This window comes from Neoarius graeffei, chromosome 9, assembly GCF_027579695.1.
Source record: "Neoarius graeffei isolate fNeoGra1 chromosome 9, fNeoGra1.pri, whole genome shotgun sequence".
Lineage (NCBI taxonomy): Eukaryota > Metazoa > Chordata > Actinopteri > Siluriformes > Ariidae > Neoarius > Neoarius graeffei.
The window spans coordinates 3,079,636-3,100,555 of NC_083577.1; the positions used below are offsets into that span (position 1 = coordinate 3,079,636).

The following is a 20,920-nucleotide window of genomic DNA, read 5'->3' on the forward strand; positions in this document are numbered from 1 at the left end:
GATCAGGAAAATCTGGTTTTGTAATTCAAAACACTCAGCACTACTGATTCAAAACACGAAGAGCTTCATTACTTCTAAAGCCCATTACAAATTTATTTGTGTAGCACACTTCACGTAGTAATTAAAAATGTAAAAGGTGCCATAAAATGCATTTATTCAGCATTTTAAAATCGTTCTCTGATGTCTAAATAGAAGGTATGTGACTTTGGTCAGGGCAAAAAATGTCCAGATTTAATTTCAGACGTCCATTTACAACCCTATGATTTGGCCCGAGAATGAAACGGGCTCTATTCCCATTTTTGGTGGGCTCATTAATATGCTGATGAGCTCTGCTCTGATTGGCTGGTTTGCAGCTGGTGCTTGTCACAACAGCATGATTGTCCATGGACTGCTGAGTTTTTCTGGGAAACGCAGTCCGGAAATATGACCCAGAAGTGCTGCTCAGAAGCATCAGCCGGTGCTGACATGACCGTACATGTATCTGACAACACAACATTCTTTGAATGGGACACAAGCAGGAAACTAAAATGATTCCCTGTGTACATCAGCTAGGTCATCATACTGTCCAGTTAACTATACTAGCTACTTGGAGCTTGCTAGTAGCTACTGTTACCTGTATTAGCGACTTGCTTTTGATCTCAACAACACAAAATAAATTAAAGTTCTTAGCCAACTATGAAACTTTCAATTTGAGAGGATCTGGCTTCAATCATCAAAAAGTGGATAAAAATCACACAGCTAGTTATCTCCACCTTTGGTTTTCTGACTGAGAGTGGGGTCATGGTCCACTCTTTGCACAGTGAAAGCTGGGGAGCTCCACCACAGCTTTCGGAGCAGTTTCATTTCACCAAGTCTCACTGAAGCAGAAAGCAGCTGAAAAGCCCTTTGTTATTCTTACCAGCAGATTCAATTCGACCATTTTGTTGCTGAGTGAGCACAAGCTGGAGAGAAGTTGCCAGGAAGAGCTGGTCAAATGTCGCCAAAGTGCATGCAAACACTCCATAGTGTCTCTCGTGAGCTCTCCAATTTGGCATTGCTTTGTTCTGGGAGGACGGCTGGTGAGTTTCTTCTGAGAATTTTTGCAGGTAAGCATGCAAAGTCCAGATTATTTTTGCAGAGATAAGCTCCTGAGGTTTTGGAGCTCAATCCGGTCCAAAGCCATGTCTCTGAAGCTCACGTTCCACGATATCTTGCAGGAGCTCTTCAGCTTGGGGTTACGTTATTCCAGGGAGGATGGCTAGTGATTCAATCATTGAGTGTGTTGTTTTGTTCTTCACAATACCTGCAGAACTGTTGAAGTCTCAGCTGTGCAGGTCCATGATTGACAGATTTGACACTTTATTGATCCCAAATGAACTTTAAGACAGAGCTACTGGTTATTCAGCCACTGGGCCAGAAGTGGAAGTCATAAAGCCTGGGCTAGAACGTGGGCTGGTGTATGCAAATTTTGGGGTATGAATATTGATGAGTCTGGACTGTTAGGAAACACTCCAGGATTTTAGAATTGGCCTGATTTTACTACCCTCTTTTGCATATGCATGATTTGAACTCTTCTTTTTCAACTCTGCCAAGGAAAATACAGTTCTATTTCGTTTCTACTGACTGCCAGAGGCGGTGCTTTCAGCACATGGATATCCATCACACGAACGTGCAGGTCGAGTAATAGTAACAACAAAGTCACGTGTGACCTGGGTGACGTCACCCCGTGACCCCGGCATAAAAGACCGGTAAACCCAGGAAGTGACCTCTTACATCATCTCGCGTTTGCAGGTTGCGAGTTGGATTGAAATTTGGACAAAGCGCTGTGGTAGTTTCGTTACCCGTAGGGTTGGGGCTGTGCTTATGCACCCTCCAAGAAACTGCGTTAAGTCCACCAACTCTTTTCTTGTTGTCGTTATATTCGTATTGATTTATTACTCCGTAAGCTGAGCGCTCTCGCTCGGTGGAGTTAGCTGATTAGCCCTCCGGGGCGGTGTCCTCACCGCTGGAGGCCGGCTTGTTTTCGCTTCAGGTAAGCGGGTTTCATTTATTTAAATTAAAGCGGCGTTCCTCTCGCCGCTGTTTATCAGTTCTGCGGCGCTCGGCGCCTATCCTTGTTAATGTTATTAACCACCTTGTTTTGTGTAGCCTCGCCGCCGGCCTGTTCACAGGCCGGCTGTCTTGTGTGTTGTATTCGTATTGATTTATTACTCCGTTAAGCTGAGCGCTCTCGCTCGGTGGAGTTAGCTGATTAGTCCTCCGGGGCGGTGTCCTCACCGCTGGAGGCCGGCTTGTCTTCATTCAGGTAAGCGGTTTTCATTCATTTAATTTAAAGCGGTGTTTCTCGCCGCTGGTTATCAGTTCTGTGGCGCACTGCGCCTATCTTTGTTAATATTATTAACCGCCTTATTTTGTGTAGCCTTGTCTCCGGCCTGCTCACAGGCCGGCGGTCTTGTGTGTTGTATTGTTTGTTACTCCGTTAAGCTGAGCGCTCTCGCTCGGTGGAGTTAGCTGATTAGTCCTCCGGGGCGGCGTCCTCACCGCTGGAGGCCGGCTTGTCCTCATTCAGGTAAGCGGTTTTCATTTATTTAATTTAAAGCAGTGTTTCTCGCCGCTGTTTATCAGTTCTGTGGCGCACTGCGCCTATCTTTGTTAATATTATTAACCGCCTTATTTCGTGTAGCCTTGTCTCCGGCCTGCTCACAGGCCGGCGGTCTTGTGTGTTGTATTCGTATTGTTACTCCGTTAAGCTGAGCGCTCTCGCTCGGTGGAGTTAGCTGACTAGCCCTCCGGGGCGGTGTCCTCGCCGCTGGAGGCTGGCTTGTTGTCGCCCAGGTAAGCGGTTTTCATTCATTTAAACTAAAGCGGCGTTTCTCGCCGCTGTTATCAGTTCTGTGGCACACGGCGCCTATCCTTGTTAACATTATCAACCGCTTTGCTTTGTGTAGTCTTGTCTCCGGCCTGCTCACGGGCCGGCTGTCTTGTGTGTTGTATTTGTATTGCTGTTACTCCGTTAAGCTGAGCGCTCTCGCTCGGTGGAGCTAGCTGACTAGCCCTCCGAGGCGTGTCCTCGCCGCTGAAGGCCGGCTTGCTTTCGTTCAGGTAAGCGGTTTTCATTCATTTAAATTAAAGCGGTGCTTCTCGCCGCTGTTTATCAGTGCTGTGGCGCACGGCGCCTATCCTTGTTAATATTCCCGACCACGGGTGTGTTCGCCCGGTCGTTTTTCATTACCGCCTGATTGTTTATTTTGGGCTGCTTACTTGGGGTGTTCTCGACCTATTTTTTAAGTTCCCTTCTGCCAGCCAGGCGTCATGGACCTCTTCTCTCGCTGCGCCAACTGCTGGTCCCCCTCGAACCGGAGGACGGCCACCGCGAGTGCCCCTCACGCCTGGGTATTGATCACCTGCGGCAGGGGCTGACGGACATGGCCTGCGCAGACTGCATGTGCCTGAGCGTGGCTGCGCGGACCGCCAGGCTGGCTCGGCTGGATTCTCCGTCTGACATCCCCCGGGCCTCGGGGGGACAGGACACGGTGTCGGCTGCAGCAGCGGGGCCCAGCAAGCGCCGTGGGCTCCCCCACACGTCTTCGCTTCTAAGGCGAAAAAGAAGCGCTCGGGCGATTTGGCTCAGAAGGTGGAGGTGATGTCCACCGAGCTGGAGGAGATGAAGGCCCTGCTGGCGAATCTTCAGCCTCCGCCACAGGGGGCAGTGTTCCCGCAGCCACCCCTTCTGCCTGGCAGCCCGACTGTTCACCATCACCACCGCTTCTGTCACCGGCCGTTGATGCACGCGGCCTGGATGAACTGTCGATCCGGGCTTCGGAGAGCTTTGACTGCGGTGGGTCCGATGGTCACGGCTCCACCTCTCCGGCCGGTTCCCAGGCCACCAGCCATGGCACCGTGGCAGCGTCGGAAGGCGGATGCTCATCCATCCAGCCAACGCTGAGGGCTGCATTGGCCCGTCTGGGGTTGGACACGCCCCGGTGGCCCAGCATCAGAGCGCTTTCTTCAGAGGTCCCACATAGCCTCCCTCGTTGTCTGTTCCGCCCTCGGCCTCATACATCGAGGAGTTACAGAGGTGTTGGGCGGACCCTAGATGCCTTCCCACCTCCCTAGTGACTGCAGGGCCCTGGCGGCAATGCAGGACACCCCTACCTATGGCCTCCTGCAGATGCCCAACATTGAGAAGCGGCTTTCATTCATTTAAATTAAAGCGGTGTTTCTCACCGCTGTTTATCAGTTCTGTGGCGCACAGTGCCTATCCTTGTTAATATTATCAACCGCTTGTTTTGTGTAGCCTTGTCTCCGGCCTGCTCACGGGCCGGCTGTCTTGTGTGTTATATTCGTATTGTTTGTTACTCCGTTAAGCTGAGCGCTCTCGCTCGGTGGAGTTAGCTGACTAGCCCTCCGAGGCGTGTCCTCGCTGCTGGAGGCCGGTTTGTTGTCGCTCAGGTAAGCGGTTTTCATTCATTTAAATTAAAGCGGTGTTTCTCGCCGCTGTTTATCAGTTCTGTAGCGCACGGCGCCATCCTTGTTAATATTCCCGACCACGGGTGTGTTCGCCCGGTCGTTTATTTTTTATTTCCGCCTGATAGTTTATTTTGGGCTACTTACTTGGAGCGTTCTCGCCCTATTTAAGTTCCCTTCTGCCAGCCAGGTGTCATGGACCCCCAGACGCTGGAGGGGACGAGCGCGGCATCACGGGAGCTGTGTGACGCGGCTCCAGGCCTTTGCCTACTCGTCGCGGGAACTGGGCCGGCTGATGTCGTATCATACCCTCGGCCGCCAGCAGATATGGCGGGCACAGTCCCCTCTGGCCGAGCCCGACCGGCGTGTGCTGCACTCTCTCCCTGTTGTCCCCGGGGAGCTGTTTGGCGAAGCCACTCAGCAAGCCCTGGATCGGAGTGCCCAGATCATCTAGGCGTAACAGCAGTTCGCTGGCCCCCGCCAGGCCCACCACCATGGCAATGCTGCCCAGTCCTTCAGGGGGCCCACACCGACTCTGTCTCGGCCACGCACCCGCCAGGAGACCAGACGGGTTGATGACTTTCGCCGCCCCACCACCTCCCGGACCCGCGGTGCCGCCCCCTACACCCAGTCTGCTCCTCGTCGCCCCCATGGTGACCGACGGGGGCGCTCTGGACGGCGCTGACATCAGTGCGCCGGCGGTCGGCCGCTTTTCCAGCGAACAGCTCCAAAGCTGGAGAGCGTTGACCCCTGGGTGCTGGTGACCCTCACCGAGGGTTACCGCATCCAGTTCTGCCGCCATCCACCACGTTTCATGGGGTCAAACATACCACCGTGAGCCATCCGGGGAAGTCCCTCGTCCCCCGGCAGGAAATCGCCACCCTCCTGGAGAAAGGAGCAGTCTCTCCCGTCGACAGGCAGAGACAGCAAGGTGGGTTCTACTCCAGGTATTTTCTGGTTCCGAAGGATGGCGGTATACGCCCGATCCTCGACCTGAGGTCCCTCAATTCCCACTTGAGGACCATGAGATTCCGCATGCTGCGTACAGTGGATGTCTTACACCACATCCAGGCGGGCGACTGGTTTGTCACCTTCAACCTGAAAGACGCCTACTTCCATGCTCCCATTGTGCCACACCACAGGCAGTTCCTGCGGTTTGCCTTCGAGGGCCAGGCTTTCGAGTTCAATGTTCTGCCCTTTGGGATATCGCTGGCACCCCGTGTGTTCACCGGGTGTGCGGCAGCGGCAGCGGCACTACTTCAGGCAAGGGGTTTGCGTGTCCTGCCTTACCTGGACGACTGGCTCGTCTGTTCACGGTCAGCAGCTCAGGCCCGCACCAACATCGCGACTGTGCTCTCGCATGTCGTAGAGCTGGGGCTCAGGGTGAATTACAAGAAGAGCTCGCTGGTGCCCAGCCAGGAGACGACTTTCTTGGGCATGCACCTGGATTCAAGGTCGTTGATGGTAACTCCCTCCCAGACCAGGATCCACAACATCCGCCTACTGCTTGGCCGCTTCGGACGGGGTAGGTCACTCGCCCTGAAGACCTTTCAGCGCCTGCTGGGCATGCTTACGGCAGCCTCCTCTCTGGTCCCGCTGGGACTTCTGGACTTACGCCGCTTCAGAGGTGGTTCAACGGTCTCCACCTCCACCCGGTGCTGCACGGGCGCAGCACATCAACGTGCTGGAGCTACGGGCTGTGTTCCTCGGCCTACAGCACTTCCTCCCAGGCCTGACCGGCAGACACGTTCTGGTGCGGATGGACAACGCTACGGTAGTGTACTACATCAACCACCAGGGAGGCACAAAGTCCCTCCAGTGCTTGAAAGTGGCTGGCCAACTTCTGCGGTGGGCCCATCGACATCTCTTGAGCCTGCGTGCCATGTACTTGCCAGGCACTGCCAACAGGGCAGCAGATCTGCTGTCCCGCCAGGACCCCGATCCCGGGGAATGGAGACTCAACCCAGCGGTGGTTCTCGCCATCTGGAAACGTTTTGGCAGGGCAGAGGTGGACCTCTTTGCCTGCCAGGAGTTGACACACTGCCCTCTGTGGTTCAGCCTCCACGGCCCCAGTCCCCTGGGCCAGGATGCGCTGGCGCATGCTTGGCCGAGGCAACTGCTGTATGCCCCCCCCCCCTCTGCTGCTGATCGTGCCAACCCTACACAGGGTTGCGATGGACCACCACGGGCTGCTGCTTGTCACCCCCCCGGTGGCTGGGCCGAGTGTGGTTCCCAAGTTGCTGCAACTTCTGAACGGCGACCCCTGGTGCCTGCCAGTGAGGACTGACCTATCACAGCTGGGAGGGCAGATCTGGCACCCGGATCCAGCCCGTCTGCAGCTCTGGGTATGGCCGCTGAAGGGCCGGACCCCCTGCGAGGTCCTTGTGAGCCGGCAGTGGTCAACACCATTGCAAGCTCTCGGGCACCCCCCACCAATGCCCTCTATGCCAACAGATGGAGGCTTTTCTCCAACTGGTGCTTAACTCGGGGGGAGGAGCCTACATGCTGCCCCCTGCCGACCATTCGACTGTTCCGCCAGTCTCTGCTTTGATAAGGGTCTTACCCCTGCCACCATCAAGGTCTATGCAGCTGCCATCTCTGCTCAGCATGCCAGAGTTGGGGGAAGGACCGTGGGGTCCCACGCCTTGGTGGCACGTTTCTTGAAGGGTGCTCTCCGGTTGAGACCCCCCCGACGGAGCCGGGTACCCACATGGGACCTTCATTGGTGCTGCAGGCCCTCTGCGACGCACCGTTCTGAGCCCCTGCTCACGGCAGACATTTCATGGCTCTCCCTGAAGACTGCTTTTCTTCTGGCCATTACATCGACGAGGCGCGTCGGGGAACTACACGCGCTGTCAGTCAGTGGGGAGTGCCTGCAGTGGCACTCCGGCGACAGTGGGGTCACCCTGTGGCCTAACCCCTCTTTCCTCCCGAAGACCCTCTCTGCTACCTTCGTCAACCAGCCCCTTAGCCTTGCGGCATTCGAGGCGGGCCATGGTGAGAGGTCGGAACTTTTGTGCCCAGTTCGCGCCCTCAGGGTGTACGTGTCGCGTACAGAGGGCTTCCGTAGGAGTGACGCCCTGTTTCTGTGCCACACAGGACCAACGAGGGGTCTGGCGCTCTCTAAGCAGAGGCTATCCAAGTGGATAGTCGAGGCCATATTACATGCCTACAGGCACAGTGGCTTCCCAATTCCTCCGGCTGTCAGGGCGCACTCTGCACGGGGCGTGGTGGCCTCATGGGCATCACTGAAGGGCGTGCCCCTTTCAGACATATGCAGCGCAGCCTCCTGGGCTTCCAGCTGCACCTTCACCAGGTTTTACCGTCTTAATGTCGTCCCACATAATCCTGTGGCGACGGCTGTCATTCCAGGCCCGTCGCAGCAGCACTGGGTACGGGTAGGCACTCCTCATGACCTGGTTGGTATTAGTCATCCATGTGCTGAAAGCACCGCCTCTGGCGGTCAGTAGAAACGAAATAGAATGAGGGTTATGTATATAACCGCGGTTCTATGAGTTTCGGATGACCGCCAGAGCTTGGCAGTCACTCGGAGTGTACACGAGAAGATTTGCCAAGAGGTCACTTCCTGGGTTTACCGGTCTTTTATGCCGGGGTCACGGGGTGACGTCACCCAGGTCACACGTGACTTTGTTGTTACTATTACTCGACCTGCACGTTCGTGTGATGGATATCCATGTGCTGAAAGCACCGCCTCTGGCGGTCATCCGAAACTCATAGAACCGCGGTTATATACATAACCCTCGTTTTCCATTCTATTGAGTAGATCTGGAGGATCCTCCCGGTGATCCTTTTGGTAAACTGGGACTATGGTACCTTAAAGATTAATTAATATAAGAAAGTTGCGCAATACTTTTTATTTTGGCAGACCTACACAGACATTTCAAAACTCCTTAGACGACTGAAAAGCTTCACGCTGCTTTAGTGCATGAGACACAACTGAGCATTAAACATAGAAATAATACACATGGGTTGGAGACATTTATTTTATGGATGAGTAGTTTGAATACAATACACTAAATATTTGATTAGAAAACAAAATTGCATTTTTTTCTTTGAATATTTTTTTCCTGAATTCAATAAACCTGTCTAAGACTCTGAAAAACAGTGTGATAGTGGTTTTTTTCCATCCTTTTGTAATACCCTTGATGGCATTTAAGTATATTCTGTTTAGTGCTGCTGTTAGGTGACACTAATGGAAAACTGTGGGAGATCGATGAACCATGACATTACCTCTTGATAAACATGATGGAATTTGACAGCCATGCTGAGAACAGTGTCGTACTGGCGGATTTTATCCCTCACACGCTGGTGCACCAGGAGAAGCTCGCTGACCCTCTCATTTTTCTCTTTCATTGGGATTCCTTTCAGTGACAGCAGCTCCGACATCTTAACCAGGAATTCTACTTCAGCGTTCAGTTGCTAGGATAAAAATGAAAAGACGTAGAGAGAATATAAATATTACATAATAGGACAATAAATTCTGCACTTAATCTGAGCCACCACTGCAAAAACATCAGGAATGTGTGTAGTTTTCAGAACTAATACACATGTTGGCATCTGTCTGTCCCGAGAGACAATGGAGTACTGCACCATGGCATTGATCTCTTCAATCTGTGGGGTTGTAGCGCCTGCTGTGGGTGTACACACCGATCCTGGATCACCAGGCTCCGTTGCAGTTTCTGCAAGTGAATTCAGCACCTGGTTCTCTAGGTGCCAGTGCAGTCCTCTGCTGTCTGCGCCCTTTTCTTTTCCTCACTTCGCTGAATTCCCTCCTTGACCTTTGATCTCCAGATACTGCCATCACTGGCCACAGTCTCCAGGTCTGCTGGGTTAATGTCACCTGCTCTCAGGTTGCATTTGCAGACATCTTTGTAGCCAAGGGCAGGTCTTCCAACATGCCTGGAGCCAGTGGCGAGCTACCTGTTGAGCATGTCCTTAGGGATCCAGCCATCATCCATGCGTACAACATGACCTAGCCAGCACAGGTGCTGCTGTGTGAGCAGAACGAACATGTTTGGAATGCCTGCCTGGTCAAGAACATCCCTGTTTGTGACTTTGTCTTGCCATGTGATGCCCAAGATCCTTCTCAAGTTGTGCAAGTGGAACATGTCAAGTCTGCGCTCTTGAGAACAGAAGGGCCATGTTTCACTTCCGTAGAGCAGTGTGCTGAGCTGATGCTTGGTTCACCTGCGTTTTGGTGTTGGTCGTCAGCATGGAATTGGCCCACACCCTCTTTAACAGGCGAGACATGGCTGATGCTGCTTTCCTGATTCATCTGTTGAGCTCGGCATCCAGGGAGAGGTGGCTGGAGATGTTGGAGCCAAGGTAGGTAAAGTCTTCCACTACCTCAAGAGTGTAGTCGCCAATGGAGATGTTTGGGGTGCTGCTCACATCCTGGCCCAGTATGTTTGTCTTCTTCAGGCTGATGGTAAGGCCAAATGCTTTGCATGCATGTGCAAAGCAGGTGACAAGTCACTGTAGTGCCTCCTAGAAGTGTGCAGTCAGTTCTGCATCATCAGTGAAGAACATCTCTCTTATCTTACGAGGACCTGCCGCAATTTGGTCCTAGCCCAGAAGTGAGCGAGGTTGAAGAGGTCACCGTCACTTCTGGTGTGTATATACAAGTTATTCCATGAAATCGAGTCATACATGAGCTGATAGTCGATGAGGCGCGTAGCACAGAGTTGTCTATAATCCATGTACGGTGAGATTGAGTGGAATAACTTTTATTCTATCCCCAGTCACTGGATTTTGAGAAACAGAGCATTTTTGTTATTTTTTGCAAATTCAATAAATAAAAACTTTATACAAAACATCCAACAAAATCATTTCCACTTAGAATGTAAACAAACCGGTGAAATGACAGGAGCAATTTGTGAAAAATGCGATAACTCTTGAAAAATAAAAAAAAGAAACAAACACTCTTACCATCAAATACTTTCATTCCATATTTTGTTGCTTTTTTTGTATTTTCTGGGCTTTTGGTTTCGAGTAGTTTTTTCGTCCTCTGTTGGTTCACCAACACGCGCCGCCATTTTGTTTTTCTCTACTCATGGTATATGAGCTGATATCCTAGTAGTAGAGTAGCCAATCAGAGCATGCGATTGCTCATATCCAGTGAATGTGGATAGAATTACAGACACTCGTGTATCTGAACCACATTAACGAAGAAAAGACCTGCACTTTTTCAGGCTGTTATCGAGTTAGACAAATGAAAGATTTTGATGTAAAGTTACATATGCTATCCCAGTCAGGACTAATTCAAGATATCTTCCTTTAGGCAGCTTTTCAGCTCATGGATACTCATTAACGGTGTGCGATGTTGACAGTGCATCTAAAATAACATCACACTCGTGCTCTTGATAAAAATAAGCATGAATATAAGGATTCACTTAGGCTCCTGTTTCCTCTAGCTGTAAATATCTTCTAAATCTAACTCTATCAGATTGACATATGCAGGAGCCAATCATACATAGCAATGTGTATGTGATGTCAGTAAGGACCTCCCCTTTCTGATTTGTGTTCATGTATTTGTTTTGGTGGTTTTCATTTTGCTGTAGTACAACCCCGATTCCAAAAAAGTTGGGACAAAGTACAAATTGTAAATAAAAACGGAATGCAATAATTTACAAATCTCAAAAACTGATATTGTATTCACAATAGAACATAGACAACATATCAAATGTCGAAAGTGAGACATTTTGAAATTTTATGCCAAATATTGGCTCATTTGAAATGTAATGACAGCAACACATCTCAAAAAAGTTGGGACAGGGGCAATAAGAGGCTGGAAAAGTTAAAGGTACAAAAAAGGAACAGCTGGAGGACCAAATTGCAACTCATTAGGTCAATTGGCAATAGGTCATTAACATGACTGGGTATAAAAAGAGCATCTTGGAGTGGCAGCGGCTCTCAGAAGTAAAGATAGGAAGAGGATCACCAATCCCCCTAATTCTGCGCCGACAAATAGTGGAGCAATATCAGAAAGGAGTTCGACAGTGTAAAATTGCAAAGAGTTTGAACATATCGTCATCTACAGTGCATAATATCATCAAAAGATTCAGAGAATCTGGAAGAATCTCTGTGCGTAAGGGTCAAGGCCGGAAAACCATACTGGGTGCCCGTGATCTTCGGGCCCTTAGACGGCACTGCATCACATACAGGCATGCTTCTGTATTGGAAATCACAAAATGGCCTCAGGAATATTTCCAGAGAACATTATCTGTGAACACAATTCACCGTGCCATCCGCCGTTGCCAGCTAAAACTCTATAGTTCAAAGAAGAAGGCGTATCTAAACACGATCCAGAAGCGCAGACGTCTTCTCTGGGCCAAGGCTCATTTAAAATGGACTGTGGCAAAGTGGAAAACTGTTCTGTGGTCAGACGAATCAAAATTTGAAGTTCTTTATGGAAATCAGGGACGCCGTGTCATTCGGACTAAAGAGGAGAAGGACGACCCGAGTTGTTATCAGCGCTCAGTTCAGAAGCCTGCATCTCTGATGGTATGGGGTTGCATTAGTGCGTGTGGCATGGGCAGCTTACACATCTGGAAAGACACCATCAATGCTGAAAGGTATATCCAGGTTCTAGAGCAACATATGCTCCCATCCAGACGACGTCTCTTTCAGGGAAGACCTTGCATTTTCCAACATGACAATGCCAAACCACATACTGCATCAATTACAGCATCATGGCTGCGTAGAAGAAGGGTCCGGGTACTGAACTGGCCAGCCTGCAGTCCAGATCTTTCACCCATAGAAAACATTTGGCGCATCATAAAACGGAAGATACGACAAAAAAGACCTAAGACAGTTGAGCAACTAGAATCCTACATTAGACAAGAATGGGTTAACATTCCTATCCCTAAACTTGAGCAACTTGTCTCCTCAGTCCCCAGACGTTTACAGACTGTTGTAAAGAGAAAAGGGGATGTCTCACAGTGGGAAACATGGCCTTGTCCCAACTTTTTTGAGATGTGTTGTTGTCATGAAATTTAAAATCACCTAATTTTTCTCTTTAAATGATACATTTTCTCAGTTTAAACATTTGATATGTCATCTATGTTCTATTCTGAATAAAATATGGAATTTTGAAACTTCCACATCATTGCATTCTGTTTTTTTTACAATTTGTACTTTGTCCCAACTTTTTTGGAATCGGGGTTGTAGTTTGGGGTTGTTAATATGTTCTGTACTTTCTGGCCTTCATCCCTTCATCATGCAGGTGTTCTGCAGGTCCGGCTCTGACGTCCATCAGAGTTTCTCAGGAACATTACAGCAGTGGTTTCCTGTTGCCTTCTACTGGATTATTATAAAGGTTTTTTCCTCTCAACATACACATTCACACCTATGGACAATTTAGAGTAGCCAGTTAACCGAACCACATCTTTTTGGACTGTGGGGGAAACCCACACAGACACGGGGAGAACACAAAGGCCCCCATCAGCTGTGAGATTCGAACCTGGAACCTTGTTGCTAACCACTGCACCACCGTGCTGCCCCTTCATAACTTAACAGTGCTAAAGGGGAAAAAAAATAAAAATCAAAGCATTCAGGTTAAGTGTTTAACTTGGTGTTCTTTTGATAAATAAAAATGATAATATTGTGCTTTAAAAGCAGCAAGTAATCACACTTCACAAAATCTATTTGAAATAAAAACAACTGAGGCATAAAATGCACAGAGTCATTGAACCGTTTTATTGTGGCCTGAATCACATAACATCATGAGGTGTGTAAAGATTTCCAACCCTGCACTTACTAGAAACTGCGGCTTGGTAGAGTTGAAGCTCTCTTGCAGTTTCGATACACTTTGAAGATCACTTCCCAGGTCAAGTTTGGACGCTGGAGTAAGAATTCCTTCCAGAGACTTCAGTTCATTCACAACCTATAAGCAAACCACAGCTCTCATTACTCATGTACATCTCGAGCCAAAACATTTCACTCATCATCATAGTTTACATCAAACACGTCCAGTGGGTTTGTTCCATGTTACCTTTTTAAGGTGATCCTTGAATTTTTTCCACTGCTTCTTCACCGACCTCAGTTGACTGTAATGGAGCTGCCATGACGTCCACAGGTCCGTGAGTTCGGCTTTCTTCCTGCTCAGACTGTCTGTGATCTTTTCCACAACATAAACTGTTGCTTTGACATTCAGACTCGGCGTCTCACCCACCTGTCGCCAGCAGCAAAGGAAAACACTGAGGCTTTAGCAGCAAAGACAGAGATAGGTCCAGAAGACCAGCTGTCTGACATGCCTTCTAAAATAAACAGATGTGTTTAATTCTTCTGCTCATCAGTCTTTTCCAACTTAACAGTACTGTATTGTGTGTTGGTTAATCCAGATTAATGGCAAACATCTTCCAAAAGAGAAATGTAAACGTATTTCATGGAACTGACCATCGTAGATGAGTTGATAAAGTTGTTGCCCTGGTCCTGCATGGAGAGGAACTTCTGTAAGAACAGCTGCCATCTTGCATCCATGTCTTCCTTCATCGCAACACCTGTTTCCTCACTTTCCTCCTCTGCCTCTGGCCTTTTATTATAGCAATCCAACAATGTCTTAACCAGATCTTCAACCTGGGAGATGATATTAACACCACAGCAACATAAAAATAAATTAACATTGCATATACTGGACCACTGAACTGAAATCCCAGGAAATGTTACAGTTCTTTCGTACAAAAACTTGACACATTGATTACTTCATTCCTGCAGTAAGATATTTTTAGAAAATGTCAATAACTGCCAGTGGCAAATCGACTAAATGTGAATAAGCACCTCTTTGGCAGAACGTAAAAAGCTCACGTAGCTCCTAAGGCTCTCGAGGCCTGTCAAGATGTTCCTCTGCAGCGTCTTTAGCTGCTCTCTCAGCACAGAGGCCCGGTTGGAGACTTCCACTGCTTCAGAGGACTCCAGCTTCCTCAGTTCCTCAATCATTCCCTCAGTGGCATCCGACTCTGCTACAACACGCTGCAAGAGAACACCACACCTAAACTTCGATTTGACAATTTATTCAGCATTAATAAAACTTGCCGGGAATTGGAATGAATGGGGGGGAGAAACTGCTGATGATTTTGGTAAAATGCTTTCTGTCGAAAGTTACGAAAGCATTACATTCTGCCAAGTTTATATCATAATTAATCAATGCTCATCACTGAACAGGACTCACTCAGTGCGTTTACATCCACATAGAGAAAATCGAATTTCTGCCGTAGCTCGACTGAAATTGAAGTTCTAAATGTCATGGAAACACCTTAGCTCGGCTGAAATCGAACCGAACTGGATTTCTCGTAATCGAGCTACGCGACCTAGATTATGCGATTGTAGCCGAGCTGCTTAGTGCATGTAAACCCTATCGAGCTACGTAGTCGAGCTACTTACTTCAGCACTGCCCCTTCCGGAAGTGACGAGTGACGAGACCACAAGCGGGAAACACAACAGCCTCGGTCGGCATGACAACAGTAGTAGTAGCGAGCAGCAGAAGAGGTCAGGAGGAACAAGGAGAACTTTGTTTATACTCTTGAATAGCTCTTCTTCATGGCGACAACCGGAAGTGTACCAACACGATGGGGCGTGTAGCGCCACCTGTGGCTCGATTTCTCTGGCACCCCTGCTGGGACCCTTAGCTTGATTACCGACAGTAGCTCGATTTGGATGTGCATGTAAACGCACTGACTGACAGACTTACGGTATAGGAAAATTCCACCCCATACCACCAGAGAGGCATCACCAAAATACTAAACCACTTGTTACTCAGTACTGGCTCATGTATTCACTGTTATTTATCACCTCGTTGTGAAGTCTTGCCTCTTTTCTGATTGTGTTTCTGAGCCATTATATCTCGTGTATGGTGTATTTTTTTTTGTTTGTTTGTTTCTGTCGGTTCTAATTTATATATATTTTTTATTATTATTTTTAATTATTTGTTGATTTTGACCTGTTTGCCTGCCTCCTAGAGTACTAGATTACCCATTACTGTATTTATATGGCAAACTAACAAGTAACACTTGATACGAGTTCCAGTACGAAAGGAACTTTATCAAAAGAATCAGGCAGAAGTCACAGTTCCATTGTGTGTGTGTGTGTGTGTGTGTGTGTGTGTGTGTGTGTGTGTGTACAGTTCTGTGCAAAAGTCTGAGGCACATGTAAAGAAATGCTGTCGATCAAAAATGGCTTGAAAATAATGAAATTAAATGTTTCAACCAGGGCTTTGAACCGGTTCAAGGAACGAAAACGAAAACCAGGAACTTTTTCTATTTCACATGGAACAGAAACGAAACCAGAAACTTTATTTTTTTTTATGTTCCGGAACAGAAACGCTTATTAAAAATAATGGTAACCGGTTAATACCGGTTTTTATTTCGTTCCCCAAAGTTTTCGTAGCCTACAAATAAAAAAGCCATTCTTCTCCTGCGCAAGTTTCTATGACCCGCTGGGGTTCACTTCCTGTGTGACGTTCGCTGACTGAATGGAGAGAGCGGGAGGGTGGACTACTATCACGTCTCCACATCTTAAATAAGAGGTAAATATTGCAGTCTATCGTTATTCAAAAACGTCAATTTCAAACACGATATCAATATATTTGTCCACGTTAATGAGAGGCTCGCGAACATTAAATGACATTAACCTCTGTTAGCCTATCAATGCATAGGGCCTGACTAGCCTTTGGTAACACACTAAACTAATTATCTTTCATTTTTGGCACTTTTTCTGTTTGTGTAGATGGGAAGACATACTGAGAATCCAAATCGCCAACATTTGAAATAATAATTGTTTTGAATTATTTCTTGTCTTATTTAATGAAGGTTGTAATAGAATTAGCCTACATTTGGCTTAAGCTGGATGAGACAGAGACATAATTTTATAGCCATTAAACAGCTGACAGGGAACGTAATTAACCGTTCCGGGAACGAAATGTTTTTGTTCTAACCGGTTCGGGAACGTCTATTTAATGGTGGAACCCAAAACCGGAAACGTTAAAATTCCGTTTCTGTTCGGAACGAACCAATAGGAAAAAAATTCTGGTTCAAAGCCCTGGTTTCAACATTTAAAAAAATCACTATAAACAGTAATCAGTGAGCCATAATAAATGAAACAAAGTCAATATTTGGTGCGAGACAGGTCCAGTGAGGTCAGTTTTATGTGGAAATGATGTGTAGGTTTTCCTGAGCATCTTACAGAACCAGCCCCAGTTCTTCTGGACACTTTGACTGTCACACTCACTTCTTCATTTTACACCAAAACCCAGCAGCCTTCATTATGCTTTCTTTTTTCATCTGAAAAGTGCTCTCTGATGGAATATGCTGCTCAGATACAAACTTTTTTTCTGTAACATTTAATTTTGTGCTGGAAAAAAAACCTGACCATTTGGACTCTAAAATGTTTTTGTCCTGTTGTGACTCAATAATGTAGAAGTTATAAAATAGAAATCTATAACAAAAGTTTGGATGAAGTAAAACCAGGGTGTGAAGACTTTTTTGCACAGCACTGTACGTATGGGGTGTGTGTGTGTGTGTGTGTGTGTGTGTGTGTGTGTGTGTGTGTGTGTGTGTACAGTATATGGGACAGTAACCTGGTGTTGTGTTGTCAACATTCAGGCCATGGTATATCACTGCTCTTTTGTTATGTGATGGCGTGAGTCATACTGTCTCGCAGATTACATCACAACAGAGACAGTGTGCACATTTAAGAAAGGCTGAAGCACACTAAATACAGTATGATCTTTGTTGAAATTCATGAGAAGTACAGGAAACAAAGCAAGGATCTCTACATCAACCTCACAAAAGCTTTCAACATTGTCTCATCTCATCTCATTATCTGTAGCCGCTTTATCCTTCTACAGGGTCGCAGGCAAGCTGGAGCCTATCCCAGCTGACTACGGGCGAAAGGCGGGGTTCACCCTGGACAAGTCGCCAGGTCATCACAGGGCTGACACATAGACACAGACAACCATTCACACTCACATTCACACCTACGCTCAATTTAGAGTCACCAGTTAACCTAACCTGCATGTCTTTGGACTGTGGGGGAAACCGGAGCACCCGGAGGAAACCCACGTGGACACGGGGAGAACATGCAAACTCCGCACAGAAAGGCCCTCGCCGGCCACGGGGCTCGAACCCGGACCTTCTTGCTGTGAGGCAACAGCGCTAACCACTACACCACCATGCCGCCGCTTTCAACATTGTTATTCAGCAAATTGTATCGCCCACACTGGGGAGTGGTGTTCAACCAAAATTTAATAGGAACTTGAAACTTGACACAGGCATTTGACATAGCAGCTGGTCTGCATCTACTCTCTTCTGAGCACTTCAGAAAGTTCTCGGCTTCACCCTGACACAAGGGGCACAACTCCCATTTTGGGACGTAACTGTACATTATAAAGTCTTACAGCACTGTCCACGAAAACTCAAATGAACAAAGCAATCAAAGAAAAAAGGAGAGGAAAGCTTCGAGCTGGCATGATGTTCCTCCAGGACAACACGCCCGTCCACACAGCACAGGGGGTGGGGCAGAAGCAGCCAAATGTGGCTTTGAACTGCTGCCCAGTACACCTTACTCACCTGACCTGGCACCATCTGACTTCTGTCTGAGGAGGATCTGGAGGCTCAATATGTGACCTCCTTCTGTGAAGGCATAGTGAAGCTTGAACATCGGTGGACCAAGTGCATTGAAGTTAAAGGAGACCGTGTTGAAAAATAATGCAAGAACAATCTTTCTCCTGTGATGTTTTCTGGGAGAGGGAGGTCAAGAACTTTCTGAAGTACCCTCATATATCAAGTCCACTGATGTTTAAACTTTAAACCCTGCAGCAACAATATTCCTTTGCAAGAAGTAACCCTCTGGTCATGGTCCAAGAGACATCTATTACTTTCCACACTTCCAGAACCAATCACCACAGGTACACCCAAACTTAACAGTCCACCAGTCTGGTACCTCGCAGCATACCACCAGCCTTTTGATATATCTTGATATATACTAGGCTTTGGTAGATTGTGCTTCCAAGTGCTTGAGAATAGCAATTTAAGAAGAGACTAGAGGTTGCTCAGGGATAAAGCTCTGGCATAGGGATTGAAAGATAACTTTGAATCCAAGGACTACCAAAGAGCCTCTAGTGAGGCTGAGAGCAAAACCCTTAACCATTAGTTTCTTGGGTTGTATCCTGTTTCATTTCTAAATCACTTTGGATAAGAGGATACCACAAATCAATCAATAAAACCGAAAGTCAACAAATGTTGCAGTCTATCAAAGAGTGGTAATGCTGAAATCTGGCTCTGAAACATGAAAAAATATATATTGCTACAATATCAGACACCTTGATGCATCTTTGGCATTACATGGGAGTACATCCTCCAGAGAACTACTTCAGTGAGTATCGAGGCAATTCTAGTTTAGCTCACATTAATCAAGGGTCTGTACCATACCAAGTGCTCTAAAGAGAGCCACAGGCAGCCCACGGGAAACCTAGTGGTCAGAAGTTGTTGTCCAAAGAACACCAAGATAAATTTATAAATGGAGAGACCAATGGATAGCAAGATATTGACATAGACAATACCACTTTGAACTATCTCGCCTGCTCCACAAGATATACGGGTCCAGGATTGGGCTTCACAGATCTTTTCAGTGGCACCAACATCAACACTGATAGCCACCGGCAAAACCACTTGATTTTCATTGGACTGATGAAGTTTTCGTATGGAGTTAGTCTCACATGTGTTTATAGTCTGCCTGGCCAAAATAAAGTCACACTTCAGATTTAAATAAGCAAATACTTGAGCCTTTGATTGGAAAATTACTGCAGTGATTAATATGTTTCAGCTGGCAACAGTTCTTTTCACCTAGACATGTCCCATTCTCATGGAAAAGATGTTATTGTGTTTCAGAAGGGTCAATTTATTGTTCTGCATCACACAAAGAAAATAACTAAGGAGATTGCTGAAATGACTGGAATTGGGTTAAGAACTGACCAATGTATTATTAAAACCTGGAAGAATCGTGGTGAGCCATCAACTTGGCTGAAGAAATGTGGTTGGAAAAACTTGACTGAGCATGATCAGAGAGCAATTAAACACCTGGTGAAGTCAAATCATAAATAACTGACAGTAGAACTCACAGCTAGGTTTAATAGTGAAAGTAAGAGCATTTCCACACTCACAGGTTTGGGACTAAACAGCTGTGTATCCATAAGAAAACACTTAGTGAGACTAATCAGGAGAAAAGGCTTCAACGTGCGAGGGAGCATAAAGATTGGACTCTGGAGCGATGGAGAAAGGTCATGTGGTCTGAAGAGTCCAGACTGACCTTAACGCAGAGTGATGGATGTGTCAGGGTAAGAAAGGAAGCTCATGAAGCAATGCATCCATCATGCATAGTGTCCACTGTCCAAGCCTTTGGAGGCAGTGTTGATTGTTGAGGGTTGAATCTGGGGTTGATTCAGTTGGTCAGGTCGAGGCTCAGCAATGTTACGGGACAATAAAATGAAGTCAGCTGATGACTTGAATGTACTGAATGACCAGACTATCATCACATCAATGGATTTTTTCTTCTCTCATGGCATGGGCATAAAATTAGGGCTCAGATTGGGAAAGAGTGGTTCAGGAAGCATGAGGAATCATTTTCACATGTGAATTAACCACCACAGAGTCCCAACCTTAACCCCATTGAAAGTCTTTGGGATATTCTGGAGAAGACTTTATGGAGGGGTTTGACTCTGCCGTCGTCAATACAAGATCTCGACGAAAAATTAATGTGACTCTGAATGAAAATAAACGTTGTGATGTTGCATAAGGTGGTTGAATGCCATGGTGAATGAGTACCATAATCCAAGCTAAAGGTGGTCCAGTGAAATATTAAAGTGGGCAACTTTTTATTTTGGCCAGGATGTGTGCATGTGAATAAAGTTAAGCTCACCTGTGTATGTGTGGAGAGCTCCAGGTGTTTGTTGAGCACTTCCTCAGCCTCAGAGAGTGAGGAACCAGGCTCTGTACTGCTGGATAAGACGCCATTACTGGTCTTAATCCAGCTGGAGATCTGGAGAGAAAAGCATGTTAGAGAAACAGCCAGCATGAAAAAAAAAAGTGTAGCACTGCTTCACTCAACTTTTCTAATATTCAAACAATTGCAATCATGGGCTTTGCCAAATGAATCACTGTCTGGAATGGGGGAAAAAAAAACATAACATTTTGGCCATCAACATTTTTTTGTACAACCCCGATTCCAAAAAAGTTGGGACAAAGTACAAATTGTAAATAAAAACGGAATGCAATAATTTACAAATCTCAAAAACTGATATTGTATTCACAATAGAACATAGACAACATATCGAATGTCGAAAGTGAGACATTTTGAAATTTCATGCCAAATATTGGCTCATTTGAAATTTCATGACAGCAACACATCTCAACAAAGTTGGGACAGGGGCAATAAGAGGCTGGAAAAGTTAAAGGGACAAAAA

General features: G+C 47.0%; 1 protein-coding gene across 5 annotated transcripts in view; it reads right to left on the bottom strand.

The window, feature by feature from the left end:
- The window catches only part of ccdc141 (coiled-coil domain containing 141), a 112,179-nt gene that overhangs the window by 42,014 nt on the left and 49,245 nt on the right, over nucleotides 1-20,920 (bottom strand). For all 5 annotated transcript variants that reach the window (XM_060928947.1, XM_060928945.1, XM_060928944.1 and 2 more), the window contains 6 exons: nucleotides 20,377-20,496; nucleotides 14,245-14,436; nucleotides 13,864-14,043; nucleotides 13,460-13,639; nucleotides 13,226-13,351; nucleotides 8,698-8,886 (listed from right to left, as the gene is read on the bottom strand). In XM_060928947.1, coding sequence (XP_060784930.1) covers nucleotides 8,698-8,886; nucleotides 13,226-13,351; nucleotides 13,460-13,639; nucleotides 13,864-14,043; nucleotides 14,245-14,436; nucleotides 20,377-20,496 — 987 coding nt within the window. The remainder of the gene's footprint in view (nucleotides 1-8,697; nucleotides 8,887-13,225; nucleotides 13,352-13,459; nucleotides 13,640-13,863; nucleotides 14,044-14,244; nucleotides 14,437-20,376; nucleotides 20,497-20,920) is intronic.